At 41.8% G+C, this 21,358-nt stretch overlaps 2 protein-coding genes across 4 annotated transcripts in view; both read right to left on the reverse strand.

Moving 5' to 3' along the window:
- Positions 1 to 234: 234 nt before the first annotated feature.
- Positions 235 to 6,638, reverse strand: bcap31 (B cell receptor associated protein 31). Of its 2 annotated transcripts, none has more exons than XM_068339400.1 (8): positions 6,499 to 6,638; positions 4,942 to 5,041; positions 4,683 to 4,783; positions 4,430 to 4,574; positions 2,899 to 3,034; positions 1,511 to 1,637; positions 1,249 to 1,349; positions 235 to 1,077 (listed from the first exon to the last, which is right to left on the reverse strand). In XM_068339400.1, the coding sequence occupies exons 2-8, from the start codon at positions 5,031 to 5,033 to the stop codon at positions 1,051 to 1,053; spliced, it is 729 nt and encodes a 242-aa protein (XP_068195501.1). In that variant the 5' UTR covers positions 5,034 to 5,041; positions 6,499 to 6,638; the 3' UTR covers positions 235 to 1,050. The 2 variants fall into 2 exon arrangements, with proteins under 2 accessions (XP_068195501.1, XP_068195509.1); XM_068339408.1 differs by having other exon boundaries at positions 4,942 to 5,091.
- A 9,713-nt stretch (positions 6,639 to 16,351) lies between these two features.
- Positions 16,352 to 21,358, reverse strand: part of plxna3 (plexin A3) — a 56,920-nt gene continuing 51,913 nt past the window's right edge. For both annotated transcript variants that reach the window (XM_068327657.1, XM_068327649.1), the window contains one exon: positions 16,352 to 21,244. In XM_068327657.1, coding sequence (XP_068183758.1) covers positions 21,149 to 21,244 — 96 coding nt within the window. In that variant the 3' untranslated portion in view covers positions 16,352 to 21,148. The remainder of the gene's footprint in view (positions 21,245 to 21,358) is intronic.

Below are 21,358 nucleotides of genomic sequence, written 5' to 3' on the forward strand. Positions count from 1 at the left end.
TGTTTGGCGAGTACTCTGATGGAGTGTTGTCACAGTAAGGTTATGGATGTAAACTACTTCAATGAGCCCAAAGAAACCTTGTTGGCTGTATGATTAGCAGTAGGAGCCACACAAACCTATGGACCAATCAAAGCACAGCAGTAATCTGAACTGAAGATTCATACAGCCAAACTCTAACAACCAGAAGAAGAACCCACCACTCCCCAACGTGTCAAATAAACCAGAAGTGATGTCTCTGATATTCCAACAAACCTTTATTTAAACAAATAAATCACCAAAGCATCAACATGATTGTAGAAAAACATGAAAGATGAAATCATTTTCTCCACAAATCAATATTTTTTTATATTGAAACCTTAAATATCTTCCAATCACAAAAGAACACTGAACAGCTTTTCAAAATAAAGGATGAGTATGGACCTTCTGAATATTGGGAATGCTTGTGGTCTTTATTTTGTTGTTTCTTCAACCTCCAACTATTGATCGTGCTATTATCAACCCAGAGCATCTGAGCTGAATATCAATGAGCTTCCACTATCAAACAGGAAGGGGAATTAATGTCAACGCTGCGTACAGGAAAGGAAACAAGTTGAAATCATCACACCTGGTTCACACACAAGCCTAAGTTTTCCATCTCCGCCACAAAACAAACAAAAACTAAAAAAAAGGAATGAAAGATTTTACACCAACGTGGACACATTTCAAACCAGACCCAGATCAACTTCATCATTCCAGATTCATCTTCAGGCACTATTGTCTGACAGACTTTAACAGTATTTTTTTTCGCTGACAAAACATTTTTAAAATGTGCAACATTTAACATTTTAAATTTCTTAAAGAACAACCGGAATTAAACTCGTCTTGACTGCAGAAACTGAAACGACTTGAATGAAGTCTTCAATTCCTGATCATCTTTTGCTGACACTCTATTAACGAGACACAAAACAAACCAATCTCGCCCCAGAGATGTCGGACAATCCTAAAGAAAAGCGTCACATGAGGTGGGTGGAGGCCGACTGGGAGGATGACAAAGATGACAGGTCGTCCTTCTCAGTCAGATTTCTTGTCACTGGCCACCTGCAGACAAGGAACAGGGAATAAGATCAGGAGAGTCTCTTCCCATCAGGGCCAGAAGCCATGCCCCTTAATGGATGTAGTAACTTGTTAGTCAGAAGGCCAAACTGCCTTTGACTAATGGGTTCCAAGGAGCAGAGTGTGTGTGTGTGTGTGAGAGAGTTTGTCTGTTACCAGCAGCTTGCTGTGCTCCTCCAGCAGCCTGTCATACTCCACCGTCAGGTTCTCCGCCTGCTTCTTCATGGCTCGGACGTCGCTGTCGGACTTCTGCAGAGCTGGAAGACATGAAGGAGACTCTGAACTCCTTTCTGTCCTTCAGAAGCCACTGCTGGAGGAGGTGATCTGACCTCCTGACATCAAAGACTCCTCAGAAAACAGTTTCCAACTTGAAGTTTAAAATAGAGGTCTCCCTTTTATTTCCACATCTCCTCCTCACCTTTCTTAGTGGTGTCCAGCTCCCCTTTCAGGGTCTTCACCTCCTCTTTCAGAGTTTTGTTCTCCTCGTGTGGCCCTGCTCCTTTCTTCCCAGCCTCTGGTACTTCCACCCCAGCCTCACGCAGTTTCTGTTGAACAGACAAAATGTTGAAGGAGTCTTTACCGAGAGATTGTTTCATACTGACAGCTCCTGCTCTACAGTATAACAATCAAATCAGGTGATTACATGATGTGTTCTGGAGGAGGCAAGAAGCATTTCACAGATGTGACACGCTACAATATCGGACAATCAGATCAATAGTTTAGTCTAGAGTCCATCCTGAATCTGAATTTGATTAAAAGTTTTATTTTCACTCTCAGTTTTTAAAATCCTAAGAAGAAAATCTGCAGGTGGACAGGAAACAAAACATGAAGATGAGGAGGAATTTGAGAAGGAATCCATCCACCCAGAGAGCGACAGGTGCTCATACCAAGCTCCTCCTGACGTGGCTGCCCTGACCTCAGAGCAACAGCTGCTCTGTGCTGATTGGCTGCTTTAACTCTCATACTGTGTATGGACAGACACTAGTCACATGTTTGCACCTCCTCAAATCATATGGCAGAAAATGCCAAAAATGAATTCAAATGATTTCTAACCCGATGCTGGCAGCGCGCTAATGTGTCTCAACAACGCTTTTTGCTGCTTCATCACGACGATCGTCCCCAACCACTCCTTTCTGAAAACTCACCCGCATTTAAATGGAAACATTCCTGAAGGGAAGAGGTCTCCCCGTTTCCATAGTAACGTTTGGATTGGACAACCACTGCTTTTCCAGTTCAGAATGAATCTTGAGGTCTCAGATATTGTCCCAAGGAACACCAGGACTTAAATTTATAAATAAAAACATACTGACATTCTCTCTAGGAAATGACAAGCTTTAATTTATTTGGGGCGTTCCGAGTAAAGATCTTCATGCATGCAGCCAATCAAAGGCCTGAACACATCACCATCATCTCTGGTCTAATGAGAACATTACTTAGAAGTACGAACTGTGTGTGTGTGTGTGTATGACAAGCACATGAAGCAATTTCTGGTTTTAGCAGTGGGCGGGGACTTGATGATCTCTTCACCTTGATGACCCCCGGTCAGGTTACCAAAGAGCATGTGAGTGGGTGTGACCCACATGCGCCTGCGCATGCACACACACACACACACGTTTTAGTTGGCTTCAGCAGAGTTCCTGGAGATCAGTGCTGCCTCCCATAGGTCAACTGGAGCAACAGCAGCATTGCACAAACCTGACCTTTTTAATGTTGGGTAAACGATGAAATTATAATCTCAGTTCCAGTCTCTAGAGGTTAAATGTTTTACATTGTGTGTGTGTGTGTGTGTGTGTGTGTGTTTCTCACCTCTTGCAGCAGCTCGTTGTCCTCCATGTACTTCTTGGCGGCGTTGCTGGCACCCTCTGCCTGCTTCTTGAAGGCCTCGTTGGAGGCCAGGAGTGTGGCCTGCTGGGACAGCAGAGTGGCGATACGACGCAGCAGTCTGCAGACAGCCGGCCGGTGAGAGAGGTACAGGTATGGGTTCAAGTATGAAAAACACTCACAATCCACCTATAACCAGCAAGGCGTTGGCTTTGTGAAATCAGGACTAGCCCAATGGTGACTAACGGAACCAAGAAGAAGAACCAGCAACGAGGACCGGATCACACCCAACCATGACGCTTCCTCCTCCCGGATGTTAACACAACATCTGAACTTAACACACATCTGTTGTGTCCATCTTTTCACTGGTTGGATTTCAGCGACAACCATTCACCTCCCATACATTTATAGTAACAGCACAAACGCATGGAGTTACCCCTGACATTTCCCTGCTGGATGTGTGTGTCCGATGTAGCTTCTCACAGCAGGGGTTGAGAGGAAACATAAACGCGAACAGTTCACAACTTAGGGACCAACAGAGTTGGTCCCTCAGCTTCAAGCTGATTGGCTCCCAGTGATGATGTCATTCTAAAACAGATTAGCACCTTTCCTGGGGGCTAGTCCACCGTTGGAGCGCTCCTCACTCCTTGATAGGTAACCGATGGATTACATCACCAGCACAGAACAATCTGCCAAATATTGGTACCCTACACTCGGGCATTATAAGCACTTTACGACGCTTTATAATCAGCTGTAACGCGACCTGAGGAAACAGCTCGTCAGACACTAAATAAACATCCTGCATGAAGAACATGTGATCGCCTGAAAGACAAGCAGCAAAACCAAAACATTTCCTCCACGTGTTCTCCTGACGGATCAGAAGAACATCCAAACTCCTCTGGTCTGGGGTTTCAAGATGTCATCATTATAAATATTAAACATTCAAAAAGGAGAATGAAGGCAAACAAGTGTGTGTAAAACATGAACCGATATCCTTCAGACGCCAGGGGGGTCTCTGGAGTCTGAACTATCAGCACGTCTCAGGTTGACGGTCTGGCAAAGACAGCAGGCCGACACACTTTCAGAGACAAATATGGCCTCTGCTCCGATCAGCTGCTGTCAGTGGAGGGCTCGGTCTAACTGCTGGAACACCAGCTGCACTGAGTCATAGAGCAGCTGGTGCTGAAGTAGCTGTCGCCCCCTACAGGCAACTGCTGCGCACCGGGTTCTGGTTCACATCCTGATGCATCAGTCAGAAAATTCTCAGGCCTTCAACTCAACAACAAGCCACCCTCTAAAACCATGTGACGTCACAGAAACCATTCAGATGTGTGACCTCGACTGATGGGGTAAAACAAACGGGGCTGTTAAAGTCTGCCGCGTCCAATCAGGATCAGGCTCAGGATTTACACTCTATAATGACCAAAACGCACCTGCTCATACTTTCCATCCTACTGTATAGTTCCTCAGCATGCGTGTGTGTGTGTGCGCGCTCGCGCATGTGTGAGTCTCTCACAGGCAAAGCAGCAGAGCGAAGCCGGCAATGTATTCGTTCCTCTGAGCTCTGAACAACTTCATGTGGATGTGCTCGATCGCCGTCGGATTGTTGGTCAGATCCACCTTGTCCGTCACGCTGTACTTCCACACCTCGCGGACAGCATCTACACACACACACACACACACACACACACACAATCAAACTAATGATGTCATGTGACTCAAAGGGTACAAAAACAAAAAAGAATTGAGACAAACGGCAGTATGCGCACCGATGAGCAGGAAGACGAGAATGGCGATGGCCACCATGAACCAGGTGTTACCGTAGAGGGCGATGGTCTGGATCAGCCGGGACTTGAAGATTTGGCTCCATCTGGAGGGTCAGAAAGAATCACATGACCACACAGAAAAAAAATATCGATGCCAAGCTGTGGCCCCATCTAGTGGCCAAACAGACTCACATCAGACAACAAAGGTTGATGATGAATCATCATAAATGCTGGTATCGGTTTGGTGTTTGTGTGTGTCTACCTCTTCGGTGAAATGAAGGGGATGCAGAGCAACAGCACGAAGAAGACCTCGACGTAGAGGAATGTGGCTACCGCTGTCCACTGCAGACTCATGGTCAGTCCTGAACAGGAAACAGGTGAACGCAACAGGGGTCAGAGGTCGACAAACCAACCATTAAAAACATAGAAAACAAGAGGATTACAGGCAGAGTGTTGTTTGGTCAGGGGGGCGGAGCATCAAAGACGTACAGGAAGAAGAAGCTTCATTGGTCATTATTCAATTATACAATCATACAACAAAAATTGTGAGGTCAGATTGAGAGTTGGTCGAGCTGCTGCACCCTGAGCATGCTTGCCACTGTTGGCCAACATGACCTAAGGGGTTGATACATCCATGTTTTTCACAACGTTGGGGGGGAATGATGATGATGATCTGGCTCAGAACATCAGGAGCTGATGTCACTGCACACAACAGCAGGAGTGAAAAATCTGTTTATTAGCCGAGTTCAGACCAAGCCTGAACCTGAAAATTCCCACAGCAGCAAATAAACATGGCGGTCTGAACGTCACTGCTTATTGATTTTGCATTCCGTCATGAGATCAGGATTCTCCTTCCTGAAGCTGGATGAAGACGGGGTGGGTTCCAAACAGCTGCAGGCATCAGACCAACAGATCAGAATCTGCTGCAGATCATTTCCAGACATTCATCTCAGACTCTTTATCTCAGAATTGTTGTCTGTCATCAAACAGCTGTTCTAAGCTGTAGCAGAGAATCACAGGACCCTTTCACAATAATGCTCTGGTGGTTTGTCTTTTAAACGTTGCTCACTTTAACACCACAAAATAAAATAATAATATCGTCGTGAGGAACTTTGAGGAACGATTCTGATCTCCCCTCAGCTGATTAAGAGTCAGTGTTTCTGGGGGCGTGGCAGGTTAGCAAATACGTGTTGATCGGTTTGTTCAACTTCAACACAAATAAATCGTAGAACTTTAATTCCACATGCTGGTTGACAACTGTGTAAAATCAAAATATCGATCGACAACAAGATTTATTTAACAAAACGCGACAAACATCCAAGCTAACTGCGCACAAATCTATGATAAATATATCTAAAATGACAGTCAATTGCGTTTTACTACACTGATCTGAATGTAACTGCTCTAAACACAATCCAATCCAGCTCCGTGTCAGTGAACGACTTTACGTCTCGTTTATTTGCGGAACTTTTTCAGCTTGGAACATAACGATCTGTCCCCGTCTACTGCCTGGACGTAGAGGCGCCCCAACTTTTATGTTGAAGACCTGGACTAGCATGCTAACACAACTTCACCGTGTAATTGATGAACCAAGAATATTCAACTATATATGTTATGTTCATAACATATATGTTATATATGTTGTACAATATAACAGTCTCCACTGCCCGAGTTTTCAATCAGCGGTTAATCTACGTATCGCAACTATGGCTAGATACTTGCATGATAGTTACGGCTAGTTAACTCAGTTAGAAAACATTAGCTTCTGGAGGCTGTTAACAGGCAAACAGCGAGTCATAATGCAGCAAATCGGGCTTACCGTAAAGATTCCCGCAGACAAGAATTCAAAGAAACGCCGTTCCCCCCGCTGTTGCAGCGCTTCTAAGGCTCTGCTGTTCGTTAGCCTGTTAGCTTAGCTGACTGTCGTTAACGTGTCGGACTTCCGGTATTTACTGCCAGCGCAAGCTAATCCTCTGACGTGATTGGATACACGAACACGAATGGGAGGAGTCAGGATCCGACAGGTCGGTATGTCACATATCAAGGTTCATGGGTTCAAATTCAGAAGGCTTTATTGATATAAAAACGCAGACAAAGAACATTTGGTAAAACTCCACTAAAGACATGAAAGAAAATCAGAACAAAAAGTTAAACGAGTTTTGATGTCTAACATCTTAAAATCTGCTTTTACTTATTTATAAATTACTCATAATCATTATCATCATTACTAATAGCTCACTGCATTGTGTAGAGAGTCAAATGTATTACATCTAAAACGTCTCCATCTGTGAGAAAGATTAAGTTGAAGATGAAGGACAATGATCCCATGCAAACCACAATGACCATCACGGTTCATGTCAAGAAGAAGTGCTGGATCATGATGGAATCCACAGAAAACCTCTGGTGAGGGTCTGCATCACGCAAACCAGGAATATTCCAGAACTGGAGGTCTTTGTCTGTTAGGAAATAGCTAAGATTCCCCAGGAATGCCACCACCACCTAGTGTCTGGATCAGGACCAGGTTTACAGCAAAAGGCTCTCTACAGAGAACTATAGGGGCTGAGTTGGACCAAACGAGACTGCAGTCAGGAAACCACTTATTATTGGTTATTAATAGCTTATCAATAGTAGATTTTGGTCATAACCCTAACGTACAGCAGGGCTGGATCATTTTGCCTGCCTTGATGCAGTTGCGTTTTTTGACCAGCAGAGGGAGACACTGTCTGCAGAAACTGGCGGCAGAAGGGCGGAAGGAGAATCATCTCCCTGCTGACTGGCCAGACGGGTTCTCATTCTTAAAGGATAAGACATGTAAGCTCTGATGAGAACACAGACAGGCCTTTATTGATCCCTGATCATAATAGACTATCATGTAATTTCAACCGAATAAAGATCAAGAATGTTGATCATCATCGTCAACAGCGTATGAACATGTCAGAGCATTGATGAGTAAACAGGTCCATCAGTCTAACATTCATAATTTTTTAAAAAAAAATCAGTTTCCAATTAAGTATTTGTATTTTTGTGTACTGCGTGTACCCGTCACGATGTGTCCACGTTTAAACCATCCGCTCACAGCAGGGAACAGGAGGAATCACTTCCCACGTACGGGTCTATTTTCAGCGGCGGATACATCCACGTCAGGTGCTCCTGTGAACATTTGCGGCAGCGGGACGGTGGAGGTGTGTGTTCCTCTCATACTGTTCCAGTCGCCTATAAAACCCCTTTAAAAGGTTTCTTCTGGTCGCTGGGCGGAACAGAGCTGTACAGGCACTGATGCACCTGATTGGCTGGAAGCATTTTCTGGGTGGCCAATGGAAAACTTGATAATGGTGTGATTATTTAAAAAGCAGCAGAGACGAGAGGTGATGTAGAAATGAATAAGTCATCTCATGCTGCATGAGTCGGTTGTACTCTGAGTAGTACTACTGTGTGTACCGCCTGACTGCGCCAGTAGTCAATGTTAGCGTGTTAGCGATTTTATTAGTTTTGTTCCTAAACTTCGAACAAAATATTTCTATTTAAAACTGGACTAAAATCCACATCATGTGACTAAATGTGAAGAAGACTAATGAGCTTAGACTCAATAAAAGCATAAATGCTGATATTAAACCACCTTCTGTCTGTATTACCTTTTCCCACATTCTTATCAACTATTCAGAGCGCTTTTGTGTCTCACGTAAATCTGACACTCACGGAACATAGCACACTTCCGGATGCCGTCAGCCAATAGAATGCGCGTACGGTATCAGGTGATTGCCAACCAAAAATCCGGGAGCGTTGATGCGATAATGCGCGAGGGCGCACTGAATGTCCCTTTTAAATAGTCACGTTGACGGTAACCTGGAGGTGGCACTAGCTGCACAATAACTCTAATGTTTTTACACCATCATGCTTAGATAGAAGAAGTCGATTGATCCTCTGAAGTCTTTCGGGCCTCTATACTTCCTCTTCATCACCCGTCATTTTAGGACGACTGCATCTCCAACTCTTGCAGTCGGCCATGTTTTACCATCTCCACCGTCCATTCTAACAGAATTATATTTCAGACTCATCGATCAGCAGCAACATTAAGCCACAGATGGATAAACCCCCAGAGTGTGTGTCGTTATCAGCTCTGTGCAGCCCCCCTGATCCTGGCAAGGCTGAGGCAGTTCATGCAGCGGGTAATGTGTCCTTCTGCTGGGGAGAGTGTTCCAGTCATGGTGCATGGATAAAACGATTAGGGAAATACAGCCATGAGAAGGAAGAACGAATGGACTTTAGAAAGGAGAAAGATGGAGGAGAAGAGAGGAGGAAAGAGGAGATGAAGGCAAAGAGAACCGGGAAACAATCCCAGTAATCTGTCATCTCCAGAGATGCAGAGGTTTGACTTGACGGAGGTTCAAAGCCTACTGCTGTCTGAGGATTAGTCTGTCAATAAATCTCATCAATAATCAATAATTCATCAATGCAAAACACAGAAGTTGCACAAAACCATCTCCTAGATGTCGCACCAGCCTTTTTAAACTGACAGGAGATCAGCTATTGCCACCATTATTAGCTAACAGCAGTTGACAGAGCTAATGCTAGGTAATATCAGATGCCATTGCTAATGTAGGCAAATATCGTAACTCATAGCTAATTTTAGCTGGCTAATTTTATACTTGCTGATTTCCGCTATAACCGTTTATGCTAGCTAATGTCAGATGTCATAGCTAACTTTAGCCCAATGTTTGCTAATGTAAGATCTTTCACTCTTCACTTTTTCGTTGATTCTTCACAAATTAATTCTATGGAGAAGAAGAAGAAGAAATTTATTTTTTTTCAAAAACTCTTTAATCACATTCAAAAGAAGATTTGATTTTGCAAAAACACTTTAATCACTTTCAAACAAAAGAAGAAGAAGAAGATTTTGATTTTTGCAAAAACACTTTAATCACATTCAAACAAAAGAAGAAGAAGAAGATTTTGATTTTTGCAAAAACACTTTAATCACATTCAAACAAAAGAAGAAGAAGAAGATTTTGATTTTTGCAAAAACACTTTAATCACATTCAAACAAAAGAAGAAGAAGATTTTGATTTTTGCAAAAACACTTTAATCACATTCAAACATTTTGCAATTTTACGTTAGATGAAACACTGAAGTGCTTCAGAAGAAGATTTTTTGCAAAAAAAAAAACTTCAATCACATTTAGAACATTTAGAACATTTTACAATTTTTCATTAGATGAAACTTCAAAAACACTAAACACTCAAAAACACTAAACACCAATAAACAAAGGGAAATACAATATAAAAATTAGTACATTATAACAGGAAGTTTGCAAAAGTGAGGTGGTCATCAACTAAAGTGCACCAGACATTTTTGTAACACCAGATGTTCCTAAAGTTATTCAGGTCTTTTGTCAATTTATAGAAACTAAATTCTAGTTTTAAGCGACATCTGATGAAGGAGAAGGAGGAAGAGGAGGAGGAGGAGGAGGGAAACTGTCAGTTCTTCTGTTAAATAAAGATAAATGCGGTCTGTCTGCTCTGACCAGATGATTTGACATGATGGCTAGACTTCATTCATTAAACATGTGTCCTGTGTCATGTGACTGGCTGACATCCAATCATAAATGATGCAAACACTGTCTGACTGTTGCTAGGCAGCTAACCCCATCAATTTAATCCTCTCAGTCAGGCCACTTTCTTCCTATTTCCTTTCCTCCCAATGAATCTATCGAAATATAAAATAAAGGTTTCATTTAAGCCTCTTTTCAAAAGGTGTTTGACCAGAGTCTCTGACCTCCGTCGGTGCACAGACTCCTGATGACTGCTGGCAGATATGGATGCCTTCAATTACGTTAATGTCCTCTATAATTGAATCAGCAGGAGGCGGGTTGTCGGTTAACTGACTGTCTGATGAGCTGTTTACCGAAAACAGGATTAGACTCAAACCTGGTTTTGATCCACAAACTGAAGATTTATCTTCTGCTTTGTTTCATTCATAAAACAACAACCATTATAGACTTAATGAGAGCGCAACACTCAAATCATCCCTGAAGAAGCTGCCTCCATCACCCATCTGGAAACTCTGCTTTCATTTCACGTCTTTTATCATCTGGTTTTAGTTTGAGATTAAAATGTTTATTTTAAACATACTAAAATAACGCAAACCTCCACCAAAGATTCTCTGTGATGTCACATAACCCATCAGTCCCTGATAGGCTGACCCTCATCATGTGACTCCAAGTCCTGCCCCTAAAATATAGATCACATCAGTTTCATTATTAGTCTGATAGTTATTCTAGAAAACTGGATTTCAGTGATGGAGGTTTTCTTCAGGATCCAGATCAGAACCTTTAGAAGAAAAATGTTATTCTGGATTGTATCAATTTAAGCTCTAATCAGATCTCAGATCAATCCAGATCTTTATTATTATTTGTTATCTTGCAGTAGGGAAACCAGGACCGGAGCATGATGATGATGTCTTTGTGTTGTTTTATCCATTCATTGTAGACATCATCCATTAAGTTAGAAAAAAATGCAAATAATTGCTTTGGAATGATGAAGAAACTTTGAGACGTTTTGGATCAAAATAATGATCCTGATCAAAAACAGGATCACACGATGTAACGATGATGCCATCAAACTTTGTTACTAAATCAATATAAAATACAGTCAACTAAAAAAAAGACTAAACTAATTTAAAACAAAATGTCCCCTTTTTTCAACTAAAACTTGACTAAAAACAGGATGTGACTCAGGATTGAAAACAGAATAAAAATATATACGATTATGAACATGTCCACAGATAAATATTCCATTTTAAGTCAAGATTTTAACGGTAAGATCTAGTCTGCAGGGGGTCAGAAACACTTGGAGTAGAAACGATGAAATCTATTAATGATGAGGGTGCGCGCACACACACACACACACGCACACACACACACACACACACACACACACACACACACACACACACACACACACACATACACACACACACACACACACACACACACACACACACACACAGAGTAATAGAATATTCTATGTTAGTACAGTCTCTGCCTCCATCAGTGTGAACGACCGCATGACCTCACTGGTTGATGTCATTGACTCATAATACTACAGCTACAATAGTGTTGTGAGATTTGTGTAGTAAAAGTTCTGCAGTTTCAAATGTATTAAGAGTTAGTTTAAGTTGGTGCTTTTGTTATGGTTGCTATTAGGTAAATAATGCTGATGAATATAATTAAATATTTTATTTCTTTACATTCATGTTGTTATGTAATGTTTAATACTATACTGTCTACACACACATACACACACACACGCACGCACACATGCACGCACGCACACACGCACGCACGCACGCACACACACACACACACACACTATCTTAAATGAGCAAACAAACAACCATTTTCTGATGGTAAAATAAAAACTGTTATTTAAAATATTTAATTCCTTGTGTGGGTTCGTGTTTTCTGGTTTTGGATCAGAATCTTGTTTGGGGATAAATAAATAATAAATAAATATGTTTTCTGGGACTACTGCCCATAGACTGACGATGTGTTTAAACACCAGCAGAAAACTGAGTTTCACACTTTAGTTTTTCATTTTTCATCTATTGTTTTTGTAGATATGTGAATAGTGTTTTTAGTTGTTCTTTGTTGTCGTTGATGTTGCCGCATCAGATTTCTGCTGGGAATCTGAATATTAATACTTTCCAGCATGATGTTCTGATATCATCTCAGAGGTTTCTACTTGTGTTGTTATTCAGGGCCACGCCCTTCAGAGAGTGACCTTCTTTCACTGCAGTCCAGGATGTCAGCATCTTCAGTGCTCACCCATCACCTAGCAAAACTGATTGAGATTTAAAATAATCTTTTATTGTTTGTTGCATCCAAATAAAAATCTGAACATTAATGATGTGTGGTCAATCAGGATCTGACGGGTGTCAACCCATCATGTCACACCATAACCACTCAGCACATCCCGCTGACTTGCTACGTCATTTTCTATGCCATGTGGTTCCCATGGTGATTGCATCACGTGATCAATAAGAATGTTGAAGCGGATCAATTGAATCCTGACTAATCAGTTTTGATTAACTGATTGATTAGAAGATTTAATGGATGCCGACCTTAAGGAGCCATTAGCTAATTGTCTGGAGCGCCACTGAACAAACAGAGGTGTGTGTGTGTGGGTGTGTGTCCTCTGCTCCCATTCAGACACAGCATTAACATTCAACCGATCGATGAGTGGATTAGAAGAAACACAGTGAAGCCGCCGCTGTCAGCTAACCTTAACCCCTGGAGGTCAGGGTAAAACTTCATATCCCATCATGCACCTTTGTATTTGAAGAACACACATTTTACTCATCTGTATCTGGAATTGTTTTAAACACAATGGATTGGAGTTTCGACATTATGATTTTATTGTAAGTGTAATGTTTTAGGGTTGTGTTAGTTGAGCATCAGAGAATTTAAATTCAGGATTATTCCTGAATTTATATTATTACATTATAGTTAGTACGCCCTCCTTTACCCATGAAATGTTGAATATGGGTATGGATTAATCCTCGAGTTCTGGATCACAGATTATTAGTTGGTTGGTTGGTTGGTTAGTTAGTTAATCTAATCCTGGATTAGACTCTTTTTTTATATCAATGCATTTTGAGAATCTCTACTCTACAATATGTAATTACAAACAGGCGTGGCCTCTGGGGCAATCTGACTTCATGAGTATTTACTGCCCAGAGATTAGTCTGTACCTAAATCCTGTTACTCTCTGGACAGTTTACATTATTCTGATCCTCCTTCATGGATACTGTTGCCAGTTCTCATTACGAGCGACAGTTTAGAATAGACCAGTCCTGTGGGATTTGTTTATCACCTGGAAACACATTCAGAGGAGATGCTTTCACATCGTCTGTCTTTGAACGCCGACTGTCACTGCCTTTCTCTCCATGAAGACTGGTTCTATCATGAACTAAAATACTGCTAATCACAATATCTTTTCTAATTTATGGACAAAACTTGGTCTGGCCTAATCCCTGGAGAGGGCCTGCTATTAACTTCCGTGAATCTCAGGAAATCCACAGGGATGTATCTTCATGTGTGTCACTTGAATAAAAATGTAAATAAGAATTTAAGTCATTAAATGGCGATAATAATAATTAAGATTGACATATTTTGCAAGGAGCCGCTTCCCGCAGTTCTGTACTCAGTCTAATCTCTGGAGAGTGGGGCTTAATTTTTTCCTAAGGGATTGTGGGTATTTTCATCTCACTAACAAACATGGAGAGGCTCATTAGCTGCAGCTCAGAGGGAGAAAGAGTTCGGTACAGACTAATCCCTGGATAACTGCTGCGTCTTTGCTGTGTTCAACCTACACCTACGACAGCAGGCTTTTATTTCCATGATGAATGCATTTCCCCTGACATGCTGACAGAGAATGAAGCCAGGAGTTTCATCTCACAGTAAAAACATTTTACTCTTCAGTGAGATGGATGGAAAATATGCCAAAAAGAAGTTCCAAAAAACAACAAACAGTAACAAAAACAAAAATCTGGCATGTAGAGGCCAATGAAACACGAACAAAGCCGAAACACCCGAATCATGGATGGAAAAACAGATGAAGTAGAAAATTTAAAAAAACAAAGTTAGACAGATTTTAAGTTTGTGTAACTATAAAATAGGCCTAAAACATATTTTAAATACCAGAGGTAAATGTTTATGTTGGAGTCAGCAGTGTTGTTAGCATCATTGTCTCCAGATAACATTGCTATCTGGAGAGAACAGGAAGGGATTGAACCATCAACCAACAAAATTTTGATCTAAAGTCACTGCAGCAGGAATTTTATGCTGTTTGAAGGACCTACACTGACACATAAACAATCATACTCACACCAATTAACCTAAGCTTTATGTCTTTGCAGGTGGGAGGAAGCCAGAGAATCTGGAGAGTACCCTCACAGACGCTGAGAGAATATACAAACTCTGTGCAGATGGGTATCAAACCTACAACCATCTGAGGTAACAGGTCTACTCACAGGACCGCTGAACCACCGGCGTCTGTCAGGCTACACTGAAAATAGCTGACAGGTCATTTATGTGGAAAAATAAATCTGGAATTTTAAAGCAAATGGCTCAAATAATTATGATTACTGTAAAAATTTCTACTCTATATGATTACTCCCAACCTCACTGGAAGGAGTGGAGCCCATACCTATAGCAACCTAATCAATTGATTGATGGAGAAAGTAATCAACCAATTAATGCAGCATGAAAAAATAATCAGTTCTGACCTAATGTGTGTGTGTATGTGTGTGTGTGTGTGTGTGTGTGTGTGTGTGTGTGTGTGTGTGTGTGTGTGTGTGTGTGTGTGTGTGTGTGTAGCTCTGAGCAGAAATGAGGAAACTCATGACTCATCACTTTTTACCATTTATGATTAACAGTTAATTTGGTAGAGTGGTTGGGTGTATGAGAGACCAGTAAATGCTGACTGGGCAACTGGCAGTAGAAACACACACACACACGCACGCACGCACGCACACACACACACACACACACACACACACACACACACACACACAGAGCATATACAGCGTCTAAGTTAGGAGTCGTGTTTTCCAAGGTAGCAGGTAAACATCGTCCACCTTCTTCAGATCGGATCCATGCTAAAATGTTTAGCTAAGAGGCTAAGGGAAAGATAAAATGTTTAAAAATCACTGGGATTTCCTGAAACCCATAGAACTTGTTGAGATGAAACAAAGTCTGTGAAATTATAAATTCTTATACCGGAATAAGAATTTGTTCTTGATTAGTTAGAATTTATTGTATTTCTTCATTCCTGTGTTTAACTCTTGACCAATGAATGAAGGAAAGAATGAAAAAAAAATGAAGGAAAGAATGAAAAAAAAATGAAGGAAAGAATGAAAGTTTAGAATTCAAGAACAAATGAAGGAAAGAATGAAAAAGAAATGAAGGAAAGAATAAAAAAAAATGAAGGAAAGATTTTTAAAAAAAGGAATGAGGGAAAGAATTTTAAAAAAGGAATGAAGGAAAGAATGAATATTTCTTGGAGCTTATCTGAATTTTTTTTTTCCTGAACTCTCTGCTCTCACCTCTCTCTGATGTATTTTAATTCCTGATAATAAAAACCTGAGATTAACCCCCCCGCCCCCTTCAGATAACGCTGCCCTCCCCCCCGTCGCTACTGATAAGATGGGTTCATTGTTCTCTACTAATTAGTCTGTGCCCTTGTCGACTTTTGCTGGTTAATGTTGGCGCAGCGGGAGACCAAAGTTAAAGTTAGGTTAGAATGAGCGAATAGCGCATGTTTATCCAGAGTGTCTCAACGCCAGCAACCCCCGTGACCCACGAAAGTGGAGGAAGCAGTACAGAAAATGAATGAATGTATATAAATTTCTTTTTTGAATGTATATATTTATACACTTCCGAGTAAACAAACGACAAAACAAACTTCTTTGAGTCCAACTTTTCCATTACACTTTAGTGAAATCACACAAATATACAAACTCAGCAGAAGGCAATGGTAATGGTATAAAAACCGACACAGGCTATTACATGAAGATTCATCATCATCATCATCCTCATCATCATCATCATAACATTTTAACTCAGCAGAACATAAAAAAATAAAATAAAAACAAGGCAATGGCAAATGGTATCAAAAAAATGGGCCCTGACTACATCCTGCACAGGATCAAGGCGACGCGTTCTTCCAGGCAGAAGAACCAACGTGACGACCAGCCAATCACGAAGCTTCAGGGGCGGGGCCGGGCATGCTGTGACATCACTAATGATGGGAGCAGAATGAACTGATGTGTGTTTGAAATGGAACCAGAGCAGTGACATCATTCCTACAGTAATAGATTTCTTTTCCCACATACAACAGAAGAAAGAAGCACCCACTCAGAGTTTGACGTGTAGCTAACAATTCATGATATCAGTCGGGGGAGGAGGATTTCCTCTAGGGGGGGCTGGTTTGTGATTATCTTTGGACCTGGATCAGTTCTGACTGTCTTTGTCCTACTACTTTATGTTGGGTCCAGGTCTGGTTCAGACCGAACCCGGAACAGATCGGGTCACATGACATCAGTTTGTGACATCACAGCTGACTCCTCATATTGCATTTAAAACGCATGATGAAACCTCGCAAGATGAAGCTCGAGCGGGGCTTCTCAAGCTGCGGGTTCAAGACCTAAAACGGACCCAAAAAGCTGGGAGTTTGTTTGGCATTGAAATGCTTTCAGAGACTCTGTGTTTTAAAGTGCTTCAACGTTGAAACAAATAAAGTTGATTTGATTAATGTGATCCTGATCCCGACTGAGACACACAAATTCTAAGTAATAATAAAAACAACAATAATAATAATCACATTATGGTGCATTAAAAACATCCGTCCAGTGATTTACTGTTGCTATGATACAATGAAGCCCACTGGGATTGGCTGATGGCTCAGCTCATCTGCTCATCGGCCAATTGTCTGTTAGGAATTTGTAGGAGTGGGAGGGGCCTCGTAGAGAAGGGTGGGACTGTTACTCCAAGTGGTTGTTAGCTTCATGAAACTGATTTTAGCATTAAAATATTTTTCAGATTTGATAACAAAATTGTGAAGATAAGGATTTTCATGTCTTGTGCAGTGAGAAAGTTGTTTTGTTTACAGAAGACCAGTTGATGTTTGGGTTGTTGTTTCCCAGCCTGAACATGTTTGTTTACTACACGTCAAATGTTTGTTTTTTCTCTTTAATGCTATACAAACAAACAAATGTTGTAACTCCTTCCACAATAAATATCTCATCACAGAAATAAATAAAAATAAAATCAAGAGTCATTAAATATCTGACTGACCGAGACTGTGTGTGTGTGTGTGTGTGTGTAACACTGAATCAAACACACTGACTTCTCTCTGCTGCAGTGGAAAAACATCCAAAAATGAATCTGTCCTGAATTTTACAGATTAATTTTACCAGATTCATGGGTTTAGACTGGTCCAACTGATTCAGAATTAGGCCTTGTTTCAAATTCCGAAAAAACATGTTCATAAATCCCCTTACTGCATCTTTCATGTCCGATGCAAATAATTACACGATTAATTGGTTTAAAACTAAACTAAATGTGTTCACACACTTGATTCAAATTTTATTTCAGTGACACCTGCTGTGGGTGCCCACTTCCCACCAATAGGAGAGCTGCATTTCCCTGTAAACAGACCATGTGACAAGCAGCTGACAATAAACAGCTGCTCGGTCCTGCCACTGGTGCCTACAAGATGTACGGCAGACCCCTAACCACCATCTGATTGGTTGAAAAATTGGACACGCCCCCTTGATATACTACCTGAGGAATTTAATTTGGTATTAATCGTGTGTATATTAAATAAGCAGCTTCTACTCTATACATAATCTACAACAAATTTGTTTCCAGTGAGTATTTATTTATTTATTTATTTGCAGAACTGATTTTATTTATACTTTGGAATCTCCTCATCCTCCTTTCTGCTCTGGCAGTGGTTTCTCCTCCCAGACCTCCCTCAGCTGATGTGATGGATGATGCTGCCTCCATCTTTTTCTCCCTGATCAGTAGTCTTCCCACAGACTCTCCTTCCATCCCTTCTCCTCCTCAGCATGCTAAGAGACTCTGACCTCCTTTTTCATCCTGATCACCACACGTTCTTCCCTAACATTAATATCTCCTCATCAGGTTTACTCCTACAGTCCCTCTACAGACTCCTCCCCATCAATGAGGTAAATTTTGGCCAAATGCCATGACTTTGAGTTTAAAGGACAATCTGGGATTTTGTTTTTAAGGAGATCTGATGGGAGACGCTGGAGATTTGGATGTTTTTTTTCTCCGGTGCCATGATAAAATGGGTTTTAATTGTGCTGAAGATACGATCAGTGATTTAACGGCTGAGTTTCCACTGCAGCATCAGCAGGAGGATCACACACTCACAGGTCGGGTGTTGGATGAACAGTGGTTCTGGTACGGTAGTGGCTTCCCTCCCTCTTCTATAATTAATCATCTAAAAGGCAGTCTTTTATCAGGACCCTTCCTCCTCCTCCTCCTCGTTCGGGTCCGTTTGGCCCCAAAGATTCAAACAACAGTGAAACAACAGCGAGAAACAAAAAGGTGCTTTGCAGCTTCGTGGCGTCGCAGAGAGCCAAAAGATGGACGTTTCAGCTGTGGCAGAACATTTTCACTGATGCACCAGCGTTCCTCCGCCGCTGGACGGTGTCCTAGCTAAAGATGGACGTTTTCTTCATCTTGCAGCGGCCCGAACGTACAGAGATCAAATGCAGCAAGACATTAAGACATTTGCTCAGACTTTGTTTATAACAATGAGCAGATTTGTGTTTTAATATTTAATAGTCGTCACCTGGACGACCGCCGTGCTGTTGAAGGCTGCTAGCTGCTAACAGCAAGCTCAGCTGTTCACCGCTTTCATAAGGCCAAATTATTAGCCTTGGATTTTAATTCACGCCAAACACTGGACCCAAGCGAATGTCTGACGGTCAACATGATTCAGCTGTGCAAAGTGAAAATGTTCTACCACAGAACAAAGGAGTGTTTGGGGGATTGGGGGGGTCGTTCCAGCATTTAACCACCACTCAGAGAGTAAGAGGCTTTTTCCCAGCAGAGCAGACGGTTCAATCTGTTTTGGTGTTGGCTGGAGGCGATCGCCCCGTCTCTTGGCTCTCTTCTCCTCCAGACTCTGATGTAGCAGAATGTTCAGTTTTATACAAGTATAGCTCCGTAAAGTCCACACGGTCAAATCCACATAGTTCTTATTACATGTTGACATTTCTTTTTTTTTTCCATTCTTTTTTATACTTTATCATCATTATTCTTCTTTTTTTGTTGTTGTTGTTTACAATTATGGCCACAAGTCTGAAAAGTTCAGTTCGGTTAAAACTCCATTACAGGTTTGTTTTTTGATCTGGGTTTGGTCCAAGTCCGGTCCAGTTCTGACATGATCCAGTCCGGTCTTTACATGGCACTGGGCTTGTAGCGCTGCACAGTATTTTCCCCTTGGGCACGGCGAGCACGGCGCTGTAAAGCATGGCTGTGTGAGAGTGTGTGTGCAACGATAAACCGACTGGCACTGGTGCGCAATCCAGAACCACATCTTCCAGGTTTTTCTGGTCCTGAAAAACCGCGGTCCATCCCATTCCTCACTCACAAAAAGATGAGCAAGTCAACCTGCTTATTTACAGAGCTTGTGTGTTTGCCTGTGCTGGAATGTATTCTACCGATTAAATACTGTCTTATTATTCTTGATTCTGGCAAAATCCACAGTCTTGATTGGTCGGGCAGTACATTACTAAAGTCTTCCTGGCCAATAGGAAGGCCAGAGGCCAGTGTGACTGACCAATGACAAAGCAGGGTCAAGGGGAAGGAGGTATAGGAAGTAGGGACAGAAATGAGAGGAAACACTTAAGAAAGATGGCTGGAAAAAAAAAGTGGTGAAATTCTGAAGGTAAAAAAAGGAAGGTTTTAGGAGGTGAAGGGTTAATGGACACAGGTACTGGTCGGTCAGTAGGCATCGGGCTCAGTGTGCTGTGGTACAGAGTGATTGTCCAGAGAAAAGTATTGAGCGGTTATTTAAAACTTCCGGAACCTGACGAGGCTCGGTTGAACAGTCCAAGGTCACGTCCAACTGTTGCGGATCAAACAAGTTTGAATCCAAGCAGTGATTCCAAAGTTTGGTCAGCAGTTTTCGGGACATCTACCTTCTACTTTAAAGCTTGAAACAACCACCTGAATCTGTCTTGGACAAGTTCTGACTAAACTAATGATAAACCAAACGCTGTTGGGAATCGTCCAAAACAAAGACGTTCCATTTCCCCCCACGTTGTCTAGTCTTAAGATATTTTGTTAATGTAATCCTAACCACCACAAAGCTCTTCAGGTAAGCTCGAGCCTGCTTGTGGTGACTTCCAGCTTAGTTTCTTGATCCCGAGACCAGAATGAGTTTGAAGTTCCGACTGAAACTTGACTTGACCCATTGCTCTTCAACCCAGCATCAAGACTATCCTGAAAATCCTGAAGTCAGAGTGATGAGTCCAGATCCAAAGAGTGGCAGAACCTGACTTAGACCTCAGTCTTTTCCCACAGTCACGCCCCTTTGTTTTGATCCCTGATTACACCTGTAATCAAAAGCGACAGGTGTATCTAGAAGGTTCCTTTTCCCAAAAATGACTCCATAACATGTCGTGTCCAAAATATGCCCCCACAGCCACCAAACTGTGGAGGTAGCTGGGGCAATCAGCCCATCCATTGACAGATAAATTGCTGATGGATTGATTGCTAAAGGGCCGGCGTGGTGGCCTTCAGTTCGGTCCAACACTGAGAAGTTCAGCTGACTGTTCAAACAGTTCAGAAAAACAAAACGCCCTTGTTTCTCCCTCCCCCATTCTTTACCCATCCCACATCCATCCATCAGTCCGTGCATCCCCCCCTCCTCTCAGCTGCTTCCGGACATCAGGTTAATGGCTTGCTCCAGTTTGTGCCTCAGCTTGTGTTTCCGACAGTAACCGTCCCGATCCAGCGCCGTCAAGATCTGCATAGACGAGAAAACGTTAGATCAGCACTGAAATACTCACTAAACTAAAACTTGGTTTAGTGAGTAGTCGGTGTAAACAGGTGTAAACAGGCATGAGGTGAAACACCACCC

The sequence above is a fragment of the Antennarius striatus genome, chromosome 2, assembly GCF_040054535.1.
Source record: "Antennarius striatus isolate MH-2024 chromosome 2, ASM4005453v1, whole genome shotgun sequence".
Taxonomy (NCBI): Eukaryota; Metazoa; Chordata; class Actinopteri; order Lophiiformes; family Antennariidae; genus Antennarius; species Antennarius striatus.

Coding starts and splice junctions, on each gene's coding strand:
- bcap31 (XM_068339400.1), bottom strand. CDS start 5,033: ATGAGTCTGCAGTGGACAGCGGTAGCCACATTCCTCTACGTCGAGGTC. Junction 4,575..4,682: donor TCTCGTCTTCCTGCTCATCG/GTGCGCATACTG, acceptor GTGTGTGTGTAG/ATGCTGTCCGCGAGGTGTGG. Junction 1,638..2,898: donor ACAACGAGCTGCTGCAAGAG/GTGAGAAACACA, acceptor TCTGTTCAACAG/AAACTGCGTGAGGCTGGGGT.